This window comes from Emydura macquarii, unplaced genomic scaffold (genome assembly GCF_026122565.2).
Source record: "Emydura macquarii macquarii isolate MOO-44397 ecotype Brisbane River unplaced genomic scaffold, CSIRO-AGI_Emac_v2 contig_3220, whole genome shotgun sequence".
NCBI classification, from domain to species: Eukaryota; Metazoa; Chordata; order Testudines; family Chelidae; genus Emydura; species Emydura macquarii.
In genome coordinates this window covers 10,047,678-10,069,973 of record NW_027133357.1, presented here as the reverse complement: position 1 = coordinate 10,069,973, position 22,296 = coordinate 10,047,678, and the positions used below count along the sequence as shown (strand labels likewise).

General features: G+C 42.2%; 1 protein-coding gene across 1 annotated transcript; it reads left to right on the top strand.

Annotated features, from left to right (window-relative positions):
- Positions 1–740: 740 nt before the first annotated feature.
- On the top strand, positions 741–21,689 carry ELK4 (ETS transcription factor ELK4). The gene is made up of 5 exons (XM_067531905.1): positions 741–1,906; positions 8,375–8,590; positions 10,083–10,970; positions 12,332–12,448; positions 13,523–21,689. Exons 2-5 carry the CDS (start codon positions 8,384–8,386, stop codon positions 13,619–13,621), a joined length of 1,311 nt encoding a protein of 436 aa, XP_067388006.1. The 5' UTR covers positions 741–1,906; positions 8,375–8,383; the 3' UTR covers positions 13,622–21,689.
- Positions 21,690–22,296: the final 607 nt, after the last annotated feature.

Genomic DNA, 22,296 nt, shown 5'->3' with positions numbered 1-22,296 from the left:
ACCATGTTCCCTAATGACAGAAGCAAACCGCAGTGTCATTCCTTAAGAAGGAAATATTTTGTTTATAAACACAGACAGTGACTTTCAAAAGCAGAGAGCCCTATTTATAATGGCATTAAGTGTGAGAGTGAGTGAGAAAAGTAGTACTGTCTGACAGTAGCTCCTAGCTTTAGCAAGATGCTCCTCCTTTACTGAATCCTCGCCAGCTCAGTGCCTGAGCCTCTGCTGTTCTCCATGTATCATTTTTCAGGATCTTTTCTACTTCTCTTATCTTTTAACCTTCACTCCTGTTTTTGTGCTGATACTCCACTCCTTTTACCATCTTTAATGGGTTCTTCTTGCCTGCTGCTTCAGTTTCTCTTGGCCACACACTGGTGACTTCACTTCTGCTTTCTTCAAACTAAGCGCCTGAAGGACGGAAGCAATTCTCTTGGGCAAGATACTCATCCTCAATCACGGCTCAGGCTCTCCTTGCTGTCACGTTCCGTTCCCTGCGCTGTAGCCTTAACCCTGAAATTTGCTTATCTTCCTGTGTCTTACAGTCTCACTTCAGGGCCTTCTCATTTCCTCCCTGCTATTCCGTGTAGACCTGTAGTCAGTTTCACTGCTCCTGCTAGCACATGTGACTGCATTTCTTTTCATCTTGCTTACTGAGCTTTCCTTCTTTATGGCCTAAACTCTTAGCTTCCCCTATTCTGGCTGGGGCAGACTGCTGCCTTCCATCCGTTAGTTCCTCATCCCTTTCTATGAACAGCTCTGCGTGATGCTCATTTAATCATCTCTTTCAAAAGTGCACTCATGGGGGAGGTTCTAAAATCTTCCCTGCCTAGCTCTCGTCTATTTCACAGACGTTCACTACTTCCTTTCTCAAAGTGATCTTCCATCCCCTGCCTCTGCTCCTTTTTCTCTGTCTCTGCTGGGCCATGAACCTGCTGTCCAGCATTTACCACTTCCACTAGCTTCCTGGTCTCTCTCCGCTTCAAGGAGGCGCTTCGTCTCAGCTGCGCCTAGCAATCTTTTATCTTCCTCCCCCTACTGCCTCCTGTTTTGCTTCAGCTTTCTGATTGCAGAATGTGAGAACGGGCTGTGAATGCAGCCTATTTTAAAATTAAGTGTGGATGTAAAATTACTGCATCCCTACAGCCTCACAGGCTGCTGTCTACGCTTCACTGTCCCTGAGGGTTCGGAAACAATCTATGGGACTGTGCCCCAGCCCTTCTCCCTGGTTTTCAGAGCGGGTGAATGCCTGGCTCCTCTATCCCACCCTAGGGTGCAGGGTGGGCTGAGCTTAGCACCCCAGAACCTGCTACTATACTGCCAGGGGGAGATACAAAGGGGGGGCAAGGGGACCCCCAGGTGCAGATAGGAACTGGTGGAGCTAAGCAGACAACCCAGCACTCCTGCCCCAGGGCCGCCTGTTCTGCTCAACAGCGGAGGTGGGGCTCGAACCGGCCCCACCTCGCCCCTGTCCACGAGGCACATGGCGTGGCCTCTCCTGGAGCCAGCCACTCACGCAGCCTCCCACAAACTACATCCCCCACAAGGCTGTGCAGTGAAGGGGGTGGGACAAGGTTTTTAATTGGTCAGTCACCGCCCTACAGGCGAGCTCTGATTGGCCAGCTCTCCGCCGGCCTCTCTAGCCCCGCCCTGTGGGGGAGGAAGTGTGGCTTAGGGTTACGGCGGCCGGGCGGGGGCCCGTGTGTCGCGTGTGAGCGAATTAGCCCTAGGTCCCGACTCCCGCCATGTAGCGCGCTGCCGCCTCCGCCTCCGCTCTGGTTCGGTTCCAGCGCCCGGGATGGGGGCCCGGCTCCCGTCCCGACAGGGGGGCCCCCGGCCATGAGGGGAGCCGGCCTCCTGCCGCCGCCGCCAGCGACCGCGCTGCTCGGGGAGCGGGGGCCCCGCCTCGGTGAGTGCGTGAGGGAGGGAGTGCGGGCTCTGGGGGCTCCTCCTGCCCCCCCGCGTCACTCCGCCCCCGGGCTCCCCACTGCCCGCCCCCATCGGTGCCCCCGAGCGACCCCGCCTCCCACGGGTGTCCCCCCCAGTCCTGCCCCCTCCCCCTCAGTGACCCCATCCCCCATCGGTGTACCCCCAGTCCTGCTCTGTCCCCCCCATTGGTGTCCCCCCCAGCCTTGCCCCCCCCCACCCCTGACACACCCCATACACCCTAACTCCTCTTCTGCGGGTCTCCCTTCCCCCGGTCACTCCAGCTCTTCCGAATCACCCCATGGTGGCCCCCACTGCTCCCCTTTCGTGTCCCGGCCCTCCTGGCCCCAGACTCACCCCGTACACCGCAGCCCTTCTCCGCTCCCCTTGCCCAAGTCACGCCATGCACCCTGGTCCCTTTCCTCCTGATCCCTTGAGTCACTTCATGCACCCTGGTCCCTTTCCTCCTGATCCCCTGAGTCACTTCATGCACCCTGGTCCTCTCCCTCCTGATTTCCCCTAGCTCCCTCCATGTCCCCCCAGGCCCATTTTTTGGCCCAGTACTTGCCCCTCCCAGTCACCCCATGCATCCCAGGCCCCTCTCCCAAGCCCAGTCTCAGCTGCCATTCCCCCCAAGAGCTGCATTCATCTTGCTCTGTCACTGCCCATTTCCCCTTTTTTTCCCTCCCATTCTCCTCCCCTGCACCCCACTGGATTGCCTCTCCCCCTGCCATTCCCCTGCTTGCCACCCTGGCTGGGAGATGGGACAGCAGCAGTGGGCCGCCACAGGAGGAAAGAGCCAGACATAACAGGATGTTTTTATGACTGGTAGGGGATGGGTGGAAAAATAAACAAGTTTAGATTATATTAAAAAAAACCAAACAAATCCTGGCAGAGGGGTGCTGGTGGCACTTAATTAGTTTGGAGATGGGTATGAGGGGTCTTGTGGCTTGATCTGAATCCTCACAGAAGAAGAGGCAGTAAGTGGCTTATTTTGTGTCTGTCACAGTGAAAAGAAAGCTAAAGATTTATGCAGTAGTAATATATAAACGAACCCAATATCCACTATAAATGTCTTAACACCCACCCGTATGGTTCATTTTAGCATACTTGTGGAAAGAAAGATGATAAACTGATTTTTAAATGGCAAGTAAGGTTCTTTGTGGGTGGGTGTTTGCATTATTTGTATGAAGCGGTTTGGGTTTGATTGTGTGTATGTGTGTGTGTGTGGAGGGGGGATTTCTGTGTGTTTACCAGGAAGTTGGAAAATGAAAGCACTCTGTTAAAAGCTTTGAAATGGTGTAGCTCTCCTCAGGACTTTGATCTGTGACACACTATCACAGTTGTTTCATAATTGGTGCAAGGTCTCCCTTCGTCTGGTGTGAAGTTTCCTTTTTCTCTCTCCTTGTTTGAAATGCTTTTAATTTTTTACAGAATACAGTTATTGAAAATGAGAAGATGCCTAATTTACACACACCTCTACAGTAGTGACTGTATGAATGCATAGTCTCAGATTTACAGCTATCTTCCCTCAGCCTTTTTATCATAGCACTTTTAGCAGAACACTTGACTCGAAAACTAGGACTACTTCCTTTTGAATGAAGTATTTTAACTAAAAGACTTATTCTCTTTATTTTACACTCTTGCCATTCGGTACTTGTTATTAATTTGGCTCAATACGATGAGGTGAGTGAGAGCAGGGGCCTGATTTCAATTCCAAACTTGGCCATGCTCATAGGCTAGTTTTGAACACTTCTGCACCTCAGTTTCTTCATCTGTATAATGGTGATGATACGATCTTAAAAAATTACTTTGAGGTCCTTGGATGAAAGCATTATGTAAGTGCAAGCTGGTGTTATGTTTGAGTAGTGTGTGTGCTGTTGGGCATGTGTATGTAGTGCGTGTATGCATGTTACATCCACAGTATGTATTTTTGGCTTCCACTGAGCTAATTCCTGAATTTTATTTTTGATTTCATCCCCTTCCATTGTGGGTACAAGATCCTGGTGTTAAATAGCAGCTTCTGAAGTGAAAAGAGATCAAATCATAAGTTAATGCCTCATTCAGTATGTGCAGATTTCAGTGGGTACAATTTACTTGTTTTTTAACATCTTAATGTATTCAAAATAAACATGATCCATATAACAAACTGACACTCCCTGACTGAACTGTGTGTATTCGTGATTTTTGTCGGCCTGTTTATTTTTAGGGTCTTAGCTCCTGTTTGTAGGGAATAGTTGTCCTGTCGTCGTAGCAACCAGGCTGAGTGTACTGTAAACATTATTAAAGGAAATCTTTTTCATCCTAAATGAGACTTCCTTTTCATAATAAAGTTAGGGTCAATATGAAAACATTTAACCTTTTGTTCAGGGATTATTCGACAGCATGCTACAGAGACTTGCCCCTTCAGTCATAAACAAGGATGCTTTTACTTTCAGCAGACGTGCATATCCCAGCTAATTTCATATGCAGCTGATAAATGCTTTTCCTTCATTGTGCCTGTGGACCAGGAGGAAACATGTATAGTTTACTGAGAGCAGAATGTTCTTAGAAATAGGGGATTAATAATGGATCCTGGAAACAAAAGGTATAATTGTCCTCTTTCCCACATCAGGAACATTAAAAACCAGAAAAAGGCATTTTGTTCATAATGTTTCCTATTTCAGTCTGAATGACTCCTATGATGTCTCCCTTTAAGTCTAGAATCTCCTTGTGGGGTGAGAGTGATCATGGAAATTCAGGCTTTCAGCCATGTTGAAACACACTCTGAAAGCTAAGTCCACTGGCTACACAACTCATCTCATTGGGGAGTTATGACGTTTCCAGCCAAGAAAGCTGGGTGGATAGGAATGATTGCAACAACTGGAGGAAATGCATGGAAAATTATTCTTGATCACAGGAGTCCTCCCTTTTTGCCACCTCCAAACAGGGATTGAAATGTTTTAAATGCTAGTTTAGGCAAGACAAAACCATTTAAAAATTTTTTTGTGTGTGTTTTAAATGCTAGTTTAGGCAAAACAAAATCGCAACAAGCATGGAAGATTGTCTCAATCATGCTTTCTGTAATGATGTTGAAAAACAAGGTTGGTCCATCTGCTTTAGCAGCCAAGCAGTCTTTGATCCCAGGGTGGCTAGGAGATACGATTACCGAAATTGTTACCAATGACTCATCTTCCTGCAGTATGTGTTGGAAACAAAAAAGATTTTTCCTATGAATATGTGTAAGACACAGAAGACAAGGAAATATTTATTTATTTGGTTCCTGGAGGGATGTATATTTCACACTTAACTCTAAAAACCTGTGGTGTAAAATTTCACACATAGCTCTAAAAACCTTTGGTGTACAATTGCAACTTAGTTTTGACACATGGACTTGGAGGCTTATGTAGAGTGTGAATTTGAAGTAGACATAACTGTCATGATAAAACATGAAAGGTGAAAATTATAGACAAGCTATTATCATAAGGGTATTTTCCAGTCTTGTCCTCAGAGGTGCTTCCTGCCTTGCTGGCCCCAGTTTCTCTTGCAGAACTGTTATGTTTTTCTGTCTGGCGTGGAAACCTGTGGTCAGTGGAAGCCAGAGATATAAGAAGGCTAGATTTTTTAATTCTTTATTTTTGTTCTTTATTTTTAAAGTTTGGCTTCTGGATTTCAGCATTTACTTAGTGAAGACATGACATGAAGGATGCTCCCTGGGAGCTAACAAGATGTTTTGTATCATTCAGGTTTTTGGTTGGGAGCGTGGAAATCTAATTTAATTTAATATCCTCGGTGAATTGCTTACCTTAAATTTTATTGTAAACAGGCTTTTACTGGCAAATGCCTGTTTGAACTGGAAACCTTAATGAGTTTTAAGGCAGTGTGTAATGCTGAGTTGTAGCTTGCCATCAAAATACTAGCTGATGGCAGCAGAAGAAATCCAGATGTTGCTCTGGTACATTTTGCATTTCAGTAAAGTTATTTTTTGTCGGGACTGTCTTTTTGTTCTATCTCTGTACAGTGCCTAGCATAATGGGGTCCTGGTCTGTAACTAGGCCTCCTAGACACTAAAGTAATACAAATAATACATCATCATCATAAAGAGAGAAGTAGTTGGGAGATGCTCAGATACTACAATGATGCAGGAATGGAGATGCGAGTAGCTAGATAGTGGCCTTAAGTAGTAGCATGGAGAGGGTGTGCCCCATACAGTAGGCACCAGGGTCCTTACTTTTCTCTATATACAACGAATAAACGTTTAGGTGAGATAAAACATTAAGAGCAGTAATGCAGGAGAATCCGTGGCCCTGAGGTATTTATATGAAAGGATTACCAATAACTGGTCATTACTTTTTAAGAACTGTACTAATCAAACATCTGCCTCATTAACCTAGTTACATGTAACACCTGCTTTGCTTTCCAAGGCATAGGAGCTGCAGGTATTGTGCACAGGGATGCAACATCTCACTAGCATAAATTCTGTAGCATATCTCCTTTATCCTCATTCATTTCTTTAGTGCTTTCTCTCCTATTTTTTCACTTCCTGTTTTCACTCTTCCCTCAGTTTTTTTTTTTCTGTTTTGTCTCCTTGTCTTCCCCCCCCGTCTTTTTCTATAAGTGTTAAAATTAACTTTCCTTCTAGGTCTAGGGGCAGAGAAGTGCTGTTTTCCTCTCTTGATACTCCATTTGCTTTCTCTCTCACTCAGTCCTGGGAGAGGGAGAGAAAGTGCTTCTTTGGGTAGGTACACTTCAAAAATAGGTGAACTGCATTAAGACCTGCCCAAAAAAAGTACCTGCCCTGAGGCACCTAATTTAAGTAGGAATGTTGAGCCCAGTGTAAAGTGTCAGCTGTAATCCATTTACAGGGCTGACAAATCTGAAGCTTCAAGATGTAGACTGCCTGCTCTCCTCCTTAGACAGGGGCTGTCTTTGGGTGTGTTTGTGGGTTTGTGCTGGGTAGTAATGAGATTGTTACCAAAGCCTTTTATGTCACTGGCAGCCCCAACTGAATCTTAAACTTACCAATGCACATAACATACATCTTGGAGAATCTAGGCACAGTTTCATCTTGCTCAAGAACCACATACGAACAATAGTTTATCTTTTGTCTGACAGATTCGCTTGGGCACACAGCTCTCCCATTAGGTTTGCCTGTATAATGCTTTGTCTACATGCGGAAAATACTAACAGTTACCCTAGTATAGTTAAACTGATATACCGGTATGACTATAACTCTTCATTCTGGAATAAAAGTGCCTTTTTAATTTAGCTTAAACTCCTTCTAAACAATGTGAGTCAAACTGGAAGAAAAGGCTCTGCTGTGCTGGAATAAGACTGCCTACTTGGGGCGTTATACCAGTATAAGTGTATCGTCTTGAATTCACATCTGCCCGTAGAAGAAAGGAAAGTTATTTTTACCACACCCCTGGGCAATGTAGTAACTGACCTAATCCCCCGGTGTAGACAGCGCTAGGAGGAATTCTTCGGTGGACCTAGCAACTGCCTCCCAGGGAAGTGGATTAACGACAGCTATGGAAGAACCCATTTCATTGGTGTAGTGAGTGTCTACGCTCAAGTGCAGTAGCTGAGTTGCTGCCGCGTTTCTATGAAGACATAGCCTTAGCAAGTGTCCCTGCTGAAGTATTATTTTGTATAAACAAGTATACTGGGAAAATACCTGTCCAATAGCTGTTGTATCATCTAGTGACCTATACAACCATGCCAGAAGTGCCAGTGATGTGTCCGACAGGCCCTTCACCCTAGGAGTTTGCACTATAAAAGACAGATACAGATAGGACAAGATGCAATGGGGAGCTGGAGGGAGGTGTTAATTGGATGCCTTATTTTCTTCCCTGTTTTCTCACCATCTCAGAAGTTTAGGCAAGAGCTAGTTTGTGGGACTGAGTGAAGAAGGAATGGGGATTTGTGCCCTGGGATTGAGAGGCTTTTCCATGCATAGGAGGTAACAGAGGCTCCGAAAGCCCAAGGAAAAATGAACTGTCCTGCAGGGTTTGTCTCTATAGTTCCTGCTAATTGTAATTGCTTTGGAGGGACTTGACCTGCCATCTCTTTTCTTTCTGAAGAAAGATCTGGGGTTGGGAGGGAACGAGCTCTTTTACACTGCTGCACCTGCACTGTTTTTCATGAAGCAATACAAATCAGAAATGGGTGAGCACAGAGCAGTTTAGAAATCCTTTTTTGCTAATGACTCAGTGTGACTTTCCCAAAGTGACCTGATTTAGTTAAATGGCACTAAATATAGACCTTGTGAAAAAGACTGCGAGGTGGGAGGAGACACTGCAGCCAGCTTCTGGGCTGTCATTCCACAGGGAACGTCTTCCGTCGCTGGTGACTAATAATTTTTTAGTCCTGCTGCCTGTGGAAATAACATCTTTAATCCCTCCTTGTCCTGTAGGAAACGGTGCAGTTCATCAGCCATTGCCTATCTGATCTCTGCCCTTCTACGTTTCAGCTCACTGCTATGGACAGTACAATCACCTTATGGCAGTTCCTCCTCCAACTCCTCCAGGAGCCTCAGAACAAGCATATCATCTGTTGGACCTCCAACGACGGGGAGTTCAAACTGCTGCAGGCAGAGGAGGTGGCCCGGCTTTGGGGAATCCGCAAGAACAAGCCCAGCATGAACTATGATAAACTCAGTCGTGCTCTCAGATACTACTATGTGAAGGTAACAAAACCCATTAGTCCACCTCAAGTCTTATCCTTCTTACGCCCAGCTTCTGCCTAATGAGCTTTGGTTCCTTTTTCATTCTCTTCAAGGAGATAGATGTCAGTTGTGTCTTTGGCTTAGATGTGGTGTGACAAAAGGTCCCCCCGTCTCAATATTACTGTTTCAATTGTTCAGAGATTCCAGAGAGCTTCCTGCAAAATATACCTCTTTAACTTCCTTGTATCACATGCTCTCTTATTAATAGTCCACAAAAACAGGTGCATACTTTGAAAGGGTTTAAAGTCTTGAATGCCCAAAACTGTTAAAATCTTGCTAAGAACGATGAGAATTTTGTGTCCCTGTATCTACTTCAGATCTTTCCTACAACTGTTTCCACAAAGCGGTTGGTGGAAAAACAGGTTTCCAAAGTAGCTTTAATTTCTTCTTCTTTTTCTTGTGCTCAGAGTATAAAACTGCACTTCTACAGTGGAGAACGAGTCGATGAAGCTAAGAGAAGCTGCTCTTGTTTAGCTAATGATTTTACTTATTACCTTTTGAAAGTCACAGATGCTCTGACACCCCCCCTGCATTGAGGAAAGGCTTGAAGGATCTGAATTAGAATTAGAAACAAGAGTTGTGACCTTAATTTCAGTAACCTCTCAATAAGTAGTTTATCCCACAACTGTTCTTGTGTGGGTGTTAAAGATAAGAAAATAACATACAGTTTCTGAGCTAACTGTTGATCGGTTCATCTGAGCTTGTTGTTACCAGGACTGCACAATTTCGTTAATCTGTTCTTGTATTAAAAAAATCTTAGTTAGCAGTAGGGAACTGTATGATAAATCAGAATCCATTTAGACCAAAAATGTTTGTGTATTCTTTTCAATAAATACAAAAATAAGTCGTATCAAATGCTGCTTAGAGCATGGTTTGTTTGGCTGCTGTTTACATACTGTTCTGCTGAATACTTCATCTTGCCTATTTCTATCACTTTTATTATAACATCTTATTAAAATAAGCATGGTCAGAACTGAATACTCAGGCCTTGATCCTGCAAACACTTCTGCCTGTGAGTAGTTCTACTGACATCAGTTAGCACGCATATTTGCAGGTTTGGAGGCTAACTTTGTGATTACCTGCTGTGTATTTGGCTCATTGCGTTTGACCTTGATGCTGGTGACAGGTGACGTTATCGCATCTGTTTGTTGTTGCTACTTGTGCTTTTTTTTTTTTTTTTTAAATTATAAGCCTTAAAAAAATTGCTAGGTAGCTTTCAGGTCATTGCTAATAATGCATTTCAGGTGAAGTTATGCTTGTGTTTTGGTTGGGATGTTTTAGAAATAGTTTTGGTGGGAGGGTTTTAAGTCATTGGTATCCTAATGCTCAAAAAAGGAAAAATATTTTCCTACAGGAGTAGAAATGCCACATACCCTTTATTCCATTTTGAGGAGTGTCTGTAGCAAGAAAATCAGTAGGGGGAATGATGGAAAATTATTTTCTCTCCCCACAGAATATCATCAGAAAAGTGAATGGTCAGAAGTTTGTGTACAAGTTTGTTTCTTATCCAGAGATTTTGAATATTGCTCCCCTGATGGTGGGCACGATTGAGGGAGACCCAGCGATGGCTGGCTTTGCAGAAGTCAGCAGTGCTCCAAAGGACCTGGAAAACTGTATGAAAGAGAAGCCCCAGCCCTGTGCTAAATCATCCAACCGCAATGACTATATCCATTCGGGCCTGTACTCTTCTTTTACTCTGAACTCCCTGAACTCCTCCAACGTGAAGCTCTTCAGGTCGGTCAAGATTGAGAATCCAGCTGAAAAACTGGCGGAGAAAAAACCTGCTCAGGATGTGACAACCTCAGTCATCAAGTTTGTGACCATGCCCTCCAAAAGGCCTGCAGTTGCACCCCTTGCATCTGCTGCTTCAGTTGTCTCCACTCTTCCTACGGAATCAGAAGAAACTCTCCAAACCTTGGAGACTCTAGTTCAACCAAAATTAACTCCTACTGAAACTCCAGCCCCTTTGCCAAACTTAACCACCACCTTCACCCCAACACCACCTGTATCTTCTATTTCTCCCACTCTAGAGGTTCCTTCCACACCTCCTTCACCACCCTTGAGTTCTAACCCTAACCTGGACATTGACACGGATATAGAGTCGGTGGCTTCTCAGCAGTTGGAGCAGTCTCAGAACCCCCAGCACCTATCCCCAGAGCCTAGAGAGCATGATTCATCTGTGCTAGAAAAGGATCTTGCCAATCACCTCTCGAGATCTAAAAAACCCAAAGGGCTGGAGCTAGCTCCCACTGTGGTCATTACAGGCAGTGATCCAAGCCCACTGGGGATACTAAGTCCTTCTCTCCCTACTGCTTCTCTTACTCCAGCGTTTTTTTCACAGGTAACCTTATTTCTTTCTCTTGTTTCTGTTAATAGCATCTGTTGTACTTGACAACAGTAAGGGAGGGTAGGTTGAAAAATGAATAGCCAACAGCAGTGGTTGTGTTTGGACTCCTGTAATGAGGTGTCACTGCCTTTTTAAAAACAAAAATCTATTCTGAAACATAAATGATCAGTGTTATGGGCATCCTATTTGAAAAGTGCTCAGCAGTTTTTTGACTTTGGACGTCTGTACAATGTTGGTGTACAGGAGGAAGACCAACTGAAGCACTCAGCTGCCTCTTGTTGAATCATTTGCATAGGAGGCACGATTAAAAATACTTTGAAGGTGACCCAGTGTTCTCGCTTCAGGGCTATGTCATGCACTTGTCCTTCAGGCTGACTTGAAAACATCTGTGTTTTAGATAATTTAATAGATAAATATTGAAACCTCAGCCTAATTGTTCCTTCACTCTATCCAGTAAGAAACTACTTTCAATAAAAAGGAGGCTGAGTGGCAGCATAATATGGGTGTTGCTCTATTATGGAAAACAAGACTTTTATATCTCTTTGGAAAACTTGCAAAATATCCAGAGACATCTGATCTGGTTGTTACATTGTTCTGTTTGGCTTTAATCTCTTTCCCAGAGTAAATTGAAGTTAGTTGCTTCCCTAAATTCACACTATTGAAAGCAAAAACTGAAGAAGTGGAAGAGAGAACCATTGCACTGTTACTTATCCATCCTTGGTTGGACTTGCCAAAATAGTTTTTGGGTGTACATGGAGAATCTAGAGAATGTTCCTAAATAGGACACGAGTTATTTTTGATCTATGGCTGAGGTTTTCAGTGCCTCCTGGGGCATTTGGATGGCCAAAGTCCCTTTAATTTTAATGTCTTCAGTGGCTTTGGAAATGTCAGCATGAGGATATTGTGTACTGAATCCCAATTTGAGCAGGCAGCTGGCAGCCAGGTCGTGTCACCTTTGTGCCTCAACTTTTTCACCTGTAAAATGAGGACAATTCCCCCTTTATGGGCACCTTGATTTTTCATGAAGAACTAGGTAGGTGCTAAGAACAAAGTTTTCTGACCTACATGCCTACAGTTAAGCATATACGTAGGGACTGAAATGATTGGCCTGATTTCTCAGCAGCATAGAGCACCCACCAATCCCTTTTAAAGTCAGTGGGAGCTGCAAGATGCTCAACACATTTGAAAATCAGGCCTTTTTTTGGTTTTGTTTCTTTCATGTGGCGTTAAATGTCTAACTGTTGGCACCAAGGCTTTGAGAACTTTGGCCCAAGTGTACAAGTGCTAAGAAGTACTAAGTATTACTAGCTGTAATAACATGTAATATACATGACTGTGTTTTGTATATCTCACAGACTCCCATCTTGCTGACCCCAAGCCCCTTGCTCTCAAGTATTCACTTCTGGAGCACGCTCAGTCCAGTAGCTCCCCTCAGTCCAGCAAGATTGCAAGGTGCTAACACCCTTTTTCAGGTAAGCTCTGTTAAGACTAGCAGTGCCTGTCCAATTGAGCTCTACTTGTGACTGCCTTCTCAGCAGACTTTGGTGGTGGTGGTGGTGGTGGTGGTAGGATCGGTCTAAAATTTTTACTGCAAGATTATGCCAAAAATCTTTACCATTTAAACAACTGCAGAAGTTCTACCTGCAGTTATTGTAGCTAATGCAGAGATTCAATGAAATGTGGGTTATTTATGCTGAATCAGTAAGGTCAGAAATTACCAATAACCATCGAATTGTAGATTCATTAGTTGAGACTTCACCAGAAGTGAGTTTGATAAGTGTATGGAGGCAGTCTTCATGGTATGATGAGACTTTTTGCATGGTCTACAAAGGCTAATGGAGATTATTTTAATGAACTGATCTGTGACTGCTAGCAGCAAGTATCTCCAGCAGCTGGATGGGACACTATGTAGGGAGGGCTTTGAGTTACTACAGAGAATTCTTTCTGAGGTGTCTGGCTGCTGGGTCTTGCCCACATGTTCAGAGTCTAGCTGATCACCATTTCTGGGGTTGGGAAGGAATTTTCCCCCATGTCAGATTAGCAGAGGCCCTGGAGGTTTTTTGCCTTCCTCTGCAGCATGAGGCACGGGACACTTGCAGGTTTAAACTAGTGTAAAGGGAGGATTCTCAGTAACTTGAAGTCTTTAAACCATGATTTGAGGACTTCAGTAACTCAGCCAGCAGTTAAGGGTCTATTACAGGAGTGGTTGGGTGAGGCTCTGTGACCTGCTTTGTGCAGACTAGATGATCATGATGGTCCCTTCTGGCCTTAAAGTCTATGAGTCTAGCTTAAAAAGTCAATCACTGTGTCAGCTGCAGCTACGCTTCTAGTAATGCTTGGGTTCAGGGAGACCTGAATGCATTGACAATTAAAGTTTCCATTGCCAGATGATGATCTGTAGAAGCCCTTGGTAGTGGAGGAAGCCATGTGGGCTTTTCCAAAGTCTTCTGGGCTCTTTGCAGAGCTTCTTGTGGAAAGAGCCTGAGACATGAGAACAAAGAAACTAATATTAAAAAAACACTCTAACTTTCTGTTTTGTTTCTTAGTTTCCATCAGTACTGAACAGTCATGGGTCGTTTACTCTGTCGGGACTGGACGGACTGTCCACCCCCGGGCCGTTTTCCCCAGATCTGCAGAAGACATAGCACATAAACTCGTGGAAAGGACAAATTGGAGAACAATGAAAAGAGATGACATTAAATGTAATCCATTTTTAAATAAGCAATTTATAATTCCACTGAGATTATGAACAGTCATAATTTTTGCCATTCCCAGTTGAAATGCCTTTTCGCAAAATTCTCTTTTTTGAAGACTAAATTGGGAATGCATGTGGAAACGCCTTAATTGGAGTTCAGGCTCCACAATCTTTTCTCTGCCCCCTTGGTTGAGAAGTCTTTTTAAAGGGATCTTCTGGTGGGATGCAGTGACTGAGTTTGCATTGATTGCAGTAAACAATATTGAAGAAGTCTCTCTGACTCTGGACATCTCCATTCTTCTGCTTCCTGTGCTGGGCATGAAGAAAATGAATCCTGACAGAAGCTGGCATTCCAAGAAGTGTTTGGAAGAGGGGTTTGAGTGCAGCTTTGCCACGGGGCTCATGATAACTTCTCCTGCAACAACAAAACAGCAAATGTCTGATGCTATAAACCAGCTCATCTTTTTGAAAGGAGAAATGTTAAGCGAGTACGTATGGTGGTGTAGGTGAAAAGCAAACTATTTTTTGGATGGTGTTGCACATGGGTAATTCAACAGTAAGTTTCACTCTTTGAGAAGTGGGTTGGTCAACTCCCACAGGCCCTTGTAATATTGTGAGCAGGCAGGGCTGTCACAAATGGACCACGGCATGAATTCTTCTGGGGTTCAAGAACTGTTTGAATGCTTTGGTATCTCTTGATGGCTGTATACACACACCTCTGATGCCTGATATCTGCGTAAAGCCTGTAAATTGGCTGCTCAAAGATTAACAAATCATGCTAATGTAGGACTCTCCCAACCTCCATCCCTGGTATTGGGTATTTTGTGTGACGTTGAGCATTGTCTGTGTATTTGGCAAACGATACTTGGGGCTGGTTGCTGCTTGATGTTCTGGTCTGCAGCTCAAGGGGAAAAAGCCCACTTCGATTTTCTTCTTTTCCCAGAAATGAGGTTCCCAGGCTGGAGGAGCCCTCCTCCCAGCTCTTGTTGCCTCAAGTTCTCCTTTAAACACATTGCTTTCTAAGTGGAGGAAGTGTTGGAATTCATTAAACCTGGGGTTTTATGTGTGCAGCTACAATAGGAAGAGAATTGTGCAGTATCAACAGTAAGGTCAAATCATCCATGGTCTAGCTAAAGACATCTATCTTTTGGTGGTGGGTAGGTAAGAGGTTAATATGAGTGTTCTTAACTCACCAGTGTAAAATGGCTTTCAAGACCTGCAGCTAGAACAATAACTTCAAGCACTTTCTGTGGGAAAGCGGAGATGTGAAGGAAAAGCCTAAGACTGGGGGATGTTTCAGATTTTTGCAGTTGGGACACATGCCCTTTTACTACTTTCATCCACTGACTGTCAGGCAACAACTTTCTCTAGCTACCAATATATATGCAGTGAGGATGTACTTGGATAACCTGTCCACTAGAAAGTGGACTGAGGCTGCCCTTCTCTCTGTCACCCTTCCTAGCTGTTTCAGAAGAGTCACTGAAGGTTGGATGAGCGTAGAGAGGTGGTACCTTCAGAACATGGTTGAGTCATATTAGTGAGAAAAGTTAGCAGTACCCCTCCTATCATTGTACCTGTCCTTACCACAAAGAGAGGACTGCATTCTCCAGAGCTTTCAGTCTGACATTTTTTTGCAAGCTCTAAATTCTCTTTAAAGCATATGTGGTTGAGACTGCCCAAAACTTAATGTAGTAAGGTGAAAGTAGCTTGCTATATTCTAGCACTGAAATATATAAACCACATATCATGTATCTTTAATATTTCACCCTTGAGAAATGGATGTTAAAGTTACTTTTTGGACTATTCGGTCAGAAAATCTGTCCCAGGTGCGGTCAGAGGAAAGAAATATCTAGCTTTTGATGGGAACAGAAGGAAGTCAGCTGCCTCCATGCCAGATCAAGTCAGAGGCATGTTACTGGTTCAGTTTTTGAACATCAGCAACTAATGGTTAGAAAGTCCCATGCTTGTGGCTCTTAAAATGACAATGTGCAATATTTACTAGTTTTGTACGGTAGTAACACAGAAAGAAAGCTGCAGGTAGTAATTAAGAGAAGGCATCTAGGATTCTTTGCTTTGCAAGATGGCTTATTGCCTACTTAAAAAAAAAAAATAGCTATATATAATTAGCAGCACTTTGTGATGGTCGTATTAGGCTGACTACCTTTAGACCCACTAAGCGTGTGGACTGGAGGGTAGCATTGTAGAATGAGGATTTCTATTTTAAAAAAATTTCGTAAGCACTAAAGAATTGCAATTTGATTGCTTCCCTTTCCCCCATGGAGAAAAGCCAGGTTCTTTTTGTGTAAAGATTGCACGTTTTTGTGTGTGGTGTTGTTTTTCATATTCGTGTGGCATATATCTTTGAGTACATGTATGCAAGAGAACCAAATGCAAACACAGCTTGGCACAGGCATCACTTTTGCTTGGCCAGGTTTCATGTTTCTATCCTAGCAGCTTCGAAGGGATGCACTGCCATAGCTGGTTGACTAGTAACATGCCCCATCTGTGGTGATGCACATTCACCTTCTCATGGATGGGGCGTTATTCTCTCATCACAGGGGAATACGTTCTTTGGAGGTAGTTAACAAGAGTAGCTAATTTGTGAATGTAGCTTGCATGCATATGTCAGTGCCACTCTAACTGCCTACTTCCTGACCGATAATGATGAGGATTATTATCGTTGCCCCTTAATGGCTGTGGAGAAAAAATTCCCATTTAGGTTAGATAGTGTCAGAAGGTCTGTTTTTGGAAAGCAGTGGTAATACAAGCTAAAGAAGGGAAGCAGGATGTGGTAGGTCAGAAGAGGCTTGTTATGAGATTAGTTTACATAGCTTTTTCTCTTTCACCTTTATAACGTTTCATGTCACCTTTAAAAAAAGTGTAATTGTCTTGTGTATATGCTGCCGCCTTGCTAGTGAAATACTGTAGCCTGTAACTGCATTTTGACAAACAAGTACCCAATTGCCAGCATTTCCAATTGGCACATTCCTGACAGCACTTATTTCCATATGCCATCTTCAGTTAGTTCAGGTTGTGTTTTGCAGAAGTTTAGGAAATAATGAAAGATGGAATCCCTGAATTTAACAACTCTTGATTGTGTCCCAAACATCCCAGACTTCAACAACTATGCACAACTCCTTGGCTTATGAACAGGGTTTGTGCCTTCTGAAAGGCCTTGGCATTCAGTGACTTTGCTTGGGAAAAGTTCTCTCTCTGCTATGGTTTCACAACCTCAAAATTATCTAGCAAATAGATTCTTTTTGGTCTTTTTGTGTTGAGTTTAACCACAGTGAAGGCCATTTGTATCCAATTCTGTGGTATGTATATCCTCCTTTGACAGTTAAGGTGTTGCATAAACCATTATTTAACATGCGAAGAATCTCTCATGCTTTCATCTTCCATGCACGCACTCCTGTGGCAAATCAAAATTATATACAGTGACTTGATCGTAGCATCTGTGTAATTCCACTCTCCAGGTGAACACAAATGTATACTTCTGATCTATTTATGTAAAGATTTTCCAATGCTACAAAGTCTACAGTTCTGATTGTTGGATATTTGCAGTTTTCTCATAACTGTTGGTCCCAGGATATGAGATAGACGTGGGTGAGGTAATGTCTTTTATTGGACCAACTTCTGTTGGTAAAAGAGACAGGCTTTTGAGCTCTACAGAGCTCTTTTTCAGGTCTTATCATATTTCTGTATCATCGTATAGCTACTTTTTTAGTTATCTTTTTGCTACTGTTTTATAGTATTTTTATATGTAATCCTATTTTACTATACAGTTTCACAAATTTTTCAATTGACGCTTATTTGTTTACAAGATGCATCTCAGTGTTGTATCAAGAGGCTATCTTGGTATGTGTCAAATACAAAATCAACTAATTCAGTAGTTAAGGGACACTGTCAAGGTTGATGGACATTAAAACTTGATGTTTGGGTTTGTGGCTATCTGCAAGGACTTTGCTTGGTGTCTTTCCTTAGGTCTCATGTGCAAGAAATACACACAAATTCTGGTCTCTGTGACCTAGGGTTGTATATACTTTTTCTCTGTCTTAAGAATGGAGCACAGGGCATAGTACGTCCCTTTTTGTAAAGAAAACCCTGGACTCAGCAGCAAAGTTGAAATGCCATCACTGTTGCAATCCTGGGCTTTGGGAAGCTGATTTGGGATACCTTAAAAATAAAAAAGGTACAGGGTGACCTGCTTAAATGGAAAGTCTCTTGAGGAACTGATTTTAACTTAATGATAGCAGATAGCAATAACTGCTGCTTATTCTGGACAGTATTAGCAAACCTTTCACTTAACGTGGAAGCGTTTGGCTGGTACCAGTGGCTTAGGTGGTGGTTATTATGTACAATGCTAAGTTTTGGTCCTTTCAATACAGAGGTTGCCAAATGAAGATTTAAAGATGGAATGCAGGGATGGTTGCTTTTAGTATTTTATGCAGTTCTTGAAGACTATTGTTTTTAAAGGCCTCTTCCTTTAATTGGAACTGTTGGGTCATTGAGAGAATTCCACTAGGTGATAAAATAGTTACGCTTTGAGTTAATCATTCTTGACAGGGCCTCTTTTACAGGGTGGTGGGTCAAGACAAAGAAACATCTTTCAGGATGACACCTTGTCTGTACACTCATCTTCTCCCTGTAACCTGCTATCATTAACAAGAATGTAATGCTTTTGGCACTACACAGCAATTGTAATTGCAGGAAAGAAAGCAGTCTTGCAGTCTGCCTTGTGCATCAACAGATTTGCTGTTTAAATTTCTTGGCTCTGTCTCTGGTGGTTCATGAAGCAGAAAGAGCAGAATTCTATCTTCAGATGACTGATGGAGCTTGAAGTTAGAAACGCCATGTTTTTGGCTTGTGAAATGAATATATTGTTATCGGAGAACAGAGTCAATGCAGAACACGGATCCTTTCTGGAAGACACAGCTTTGCTGGCAGCTACCATGATTTTTAAAAAAATGACACAAGGTAAGAAAACCAAGCAAAACCTGATGTTCGTTCATGAACATGCACACCGTTGTACATCTCCTTCTTCCATGATGTCAGCTTTAACTTAGACGGTTCTACTAAAGCCAGTACAATAACTAGACTTAATATTAAACTTAATTCCCCTCCCCCCCCAACTAAAAAAATGCTGTAGAACACATTAAACTGACTTTGAAGCTATTCCAGTCACCTGGGTAAATGCACACTTTTTGACAGTTGACGACTTGTTTTTATACATGTTATTTAATTGACTGGAACAGCTCTAATCTCATGAATATGCATATTTATATATATACTTTTTGTTGGACACGTGTTCACTTTTTAGACTAGCTTCTGGACTTGTATCATATAAATAATGCTTAAGATGTAGATTAAAAATAAGTACTGCACTTTGCAGTTGCCACTTTTTAATGTCTTGCACATTTCAATTATTTTTTAAAATAGAAATAAATACTAAAATCCATTGTGCCATATTACGGGCTAATTGCTTGCCAAAAATTGCTTTGCCCTTCTCTTAAATCTGTCTTTGACATGATGTAAATCTCCCCAAAAGTGTCTGAAATTGGTCATCAATTAGTTTTATTCTCATAGAACTTAAATTTGGACACAGATTTTATTTTTAAAACTTGGAAATAAAATATTTGCCTATCAGTTGAAACCTTGCATTAGAAGGGTCATCTCAGAGCAAATTTCTTAACAGCAGAACTCTGAACCTCCTGAAAACAGTTCTTTTAGCAGAGACACTGACATGACTTTAAGGGGCATGGCATTGATGGAGGAAGAAATGTTGGCAGGAGTTGTGTTGTAGCACAATTCAGTCCTTGAGCAATACTTAAAGGAGCACTATACTAATAACTGGAAGCTATTATTGTCAGCAGTTTCACACAAGAAGGCTTTCTGGATGGCCTTTGCATGGTTTCTACAATTTGTACTGTGTGCGCGCGTGTGTGAGAAAAGGGATTAGAATACCCAGTTTTGCTAGTAGGTTCCTTGATGTGTCGTGGGGTGGGGTTTCTGTTTTTTTTTGGGCTAGTATGCCTTAAATCTACAGGCTACTGCTTTATACAGTTGTGTTGACTTTGCTCTGCTATTGTTCAGTTGCACAAAGTTTTCTATATGATGTACTAGATTCTAATGTTAATTCTTTGTAAACATAGTTGCGGTTATTCACTATACTTTAAAAAAAAAAAGACTTTCTAAAGCTCCCCTTTAAAATCTTTATTTTTATTGCAGTGTTACCAGATGGCCTGATATACATCAGTGTTTGTGATAAGTACAGTTGCATAGTTAATGCTTATCCCTCCACTTTTGTATTTATAGCTGAAATATATTGTCTTAGTGATAGAGATGAACATACAAGAAAACTCTCAACTGACTTGAGCACTGGTTATCGCCATTGATCTGTGTTAGGACAGAAGGAAATACTGACCAAAACCAACTCTAATGGGAGTTAATGAGCCGAGACTTTGTTTTTTGAGTGACCTGATTATCTTGATGGAAGGTTTGAATGGTGGGCCAGGTCCACAGCTGGTGTAACTTAGAATAATTGACTGCAGTAAACCTGAGCTGATTTACACCAGCAGAGAATCTGGCCCCGTAGCTTTTTATCCAAAGGGTTCAGAGCAGGGGGACATGAGTTAATTTTGGGAGAACTTAAGCAACTTGGGCAGTTATGGTAACATGGCACGGTAACTTTTTTAAATTAAAAAATGATAATAGGTTCAATGTTTGTCAGTAACTTCAGATTTAAATTTGCTTGGTTTACAAGTTTAAAAAAACCACCTGGAAACTCAGACTAGGATCTGAAAGTTGAGCTGAGTTCTTTTCTTCTTTATGTATCACCACCTGTGGATGATGTCCGTAGCCTTAAACTCTGCAGTCATTTCCATGGATGCTGCCCTGTTGTCTTCAGTGATGGGGACCTCATGGAGTAGAGGGCAGAATATCACCTGTCATTTGTTGTTGGATTTTTTTTGTTGGTTTTTTTTAACTCAGGAAAGAACCCATCTTTCTTCCCTGTAATTCTAGTTCTGCAGAGCCCACAGTGGTAAAATTTAATCTTAATCACTAAAATTAGCAGCTCTAATTGAATACAGAGGGGGGCAGTAGATGCCATTTTTCATTTACTCTTTCCAGAGTAGAATTGCACTTTAATCTAGCACAGAGTCAGCAGATAAAGCAAATTTCTGCTCTGGGGCAGAGTTGTGTACCTCTGCTAACTTCCTATGTATTCTACACATGATCTCTTAGTTTTGGATAAATACTGTAATCTTAGACTATCCTGGTGCTCTGATTACACTAAGGTAAACTTAACTGGGAATAAAGATGCTTCTTGGTGTAACTCTCTGTTCTTTTGAAAATTGTACCTTTTATAATATCAGTATCTTAATGCCATTGTGCTGTTTAAAAAAAAAAAAAAAGCTGGTATGTAATGCAAGTGCATAAATAGCCAAAGTTCTGAGAAACTGTTCAATGTTATTAAACCTGATTTTATTTAACCCTCCTTGCATAAGAGATTAGGGGGACCTTCAAACATATTAAGATGCTGTCAAATCTCATCTGATGTAATTTGGAACACTGACTACCACTGATATGCACTTGAGTGTGTTTCAGCTTTGAGAAGAATTATTGAGGCAAAGTAATTAAATTCTAAGGTGCAGAGTCAATCATTGAGGAATTGCTCTGCAGTGACACTTGGCTTTAAAAGTTTGGTGCATTGGCTATTGTATACCCAAATATAATGAAGGTCTTCCCGGAGGAATCAGGTGACTTGTCTATTGCTTCAATTTTTGTGCAGAAAAAAATCCAGTGTACAGCAATTTTTTAAAAAAATGGGATGGGGAATGGTTGAAGAAAAGTATTTTGTGTAAGAATTGACAGAGGAGTTGCTTTGTATAATAATGCAAGCTGGCTTTTTAAAAAAGCATTGTAGCAAACTATTCAAGTCAATCATATGTTAATAGATATGTGCAACCAGACATGGAAAACAATTGTATTTTTTTAAATAAATATTTTTAACTAAGTCTCTGATCTTCTCTCCTTTAGAGAAAACAAGGTCACATCTGCTGTACAGGTGCAATTAACTCCCTGATTATGAGGGATGCTCATTACATTCAGGTGTTTATTGGCACCCTTACATCCTTTATAGCAGAGGTAAAGATCCTGTTACACAATCCTTTTGGCAGAGCTCAGCGCTGTCCTCCTCCAGGTAAGATCTTCTTCTATGACAGCTAAAAAATCCTCCTCCTTAAGGATTTGGATATGGTAAAATGCTGGATTTATAGTGCCCGGAAATGTGAAACATTGCATTCTGGCAATAGTATTTAGCCTGTCATTCTGCGAAGCCCCAGCTCTGTTTTTTAAGGTTGAAATACTATGATCTCCAGTACAGGTTATGTCTTATTTGGAGTAGACTTCTTTGAAGATAACACTAAAAATCCAGTCATTTGCTATTTCATATTACTCCTGTATTGTGTTGGTGCATAATTTAAATTAGTCCAGTTCTACCTGCAGTGAAGGGTGGTTGATTTCTCTTTCCTTCCTTATCTGCTGCCCTGCAAGAAAGAGTATGTCTGAGGACCTGTGTCCTATGAAGGTGGGAAAGGATCTCTTATCTTTACCCTGTTAAGG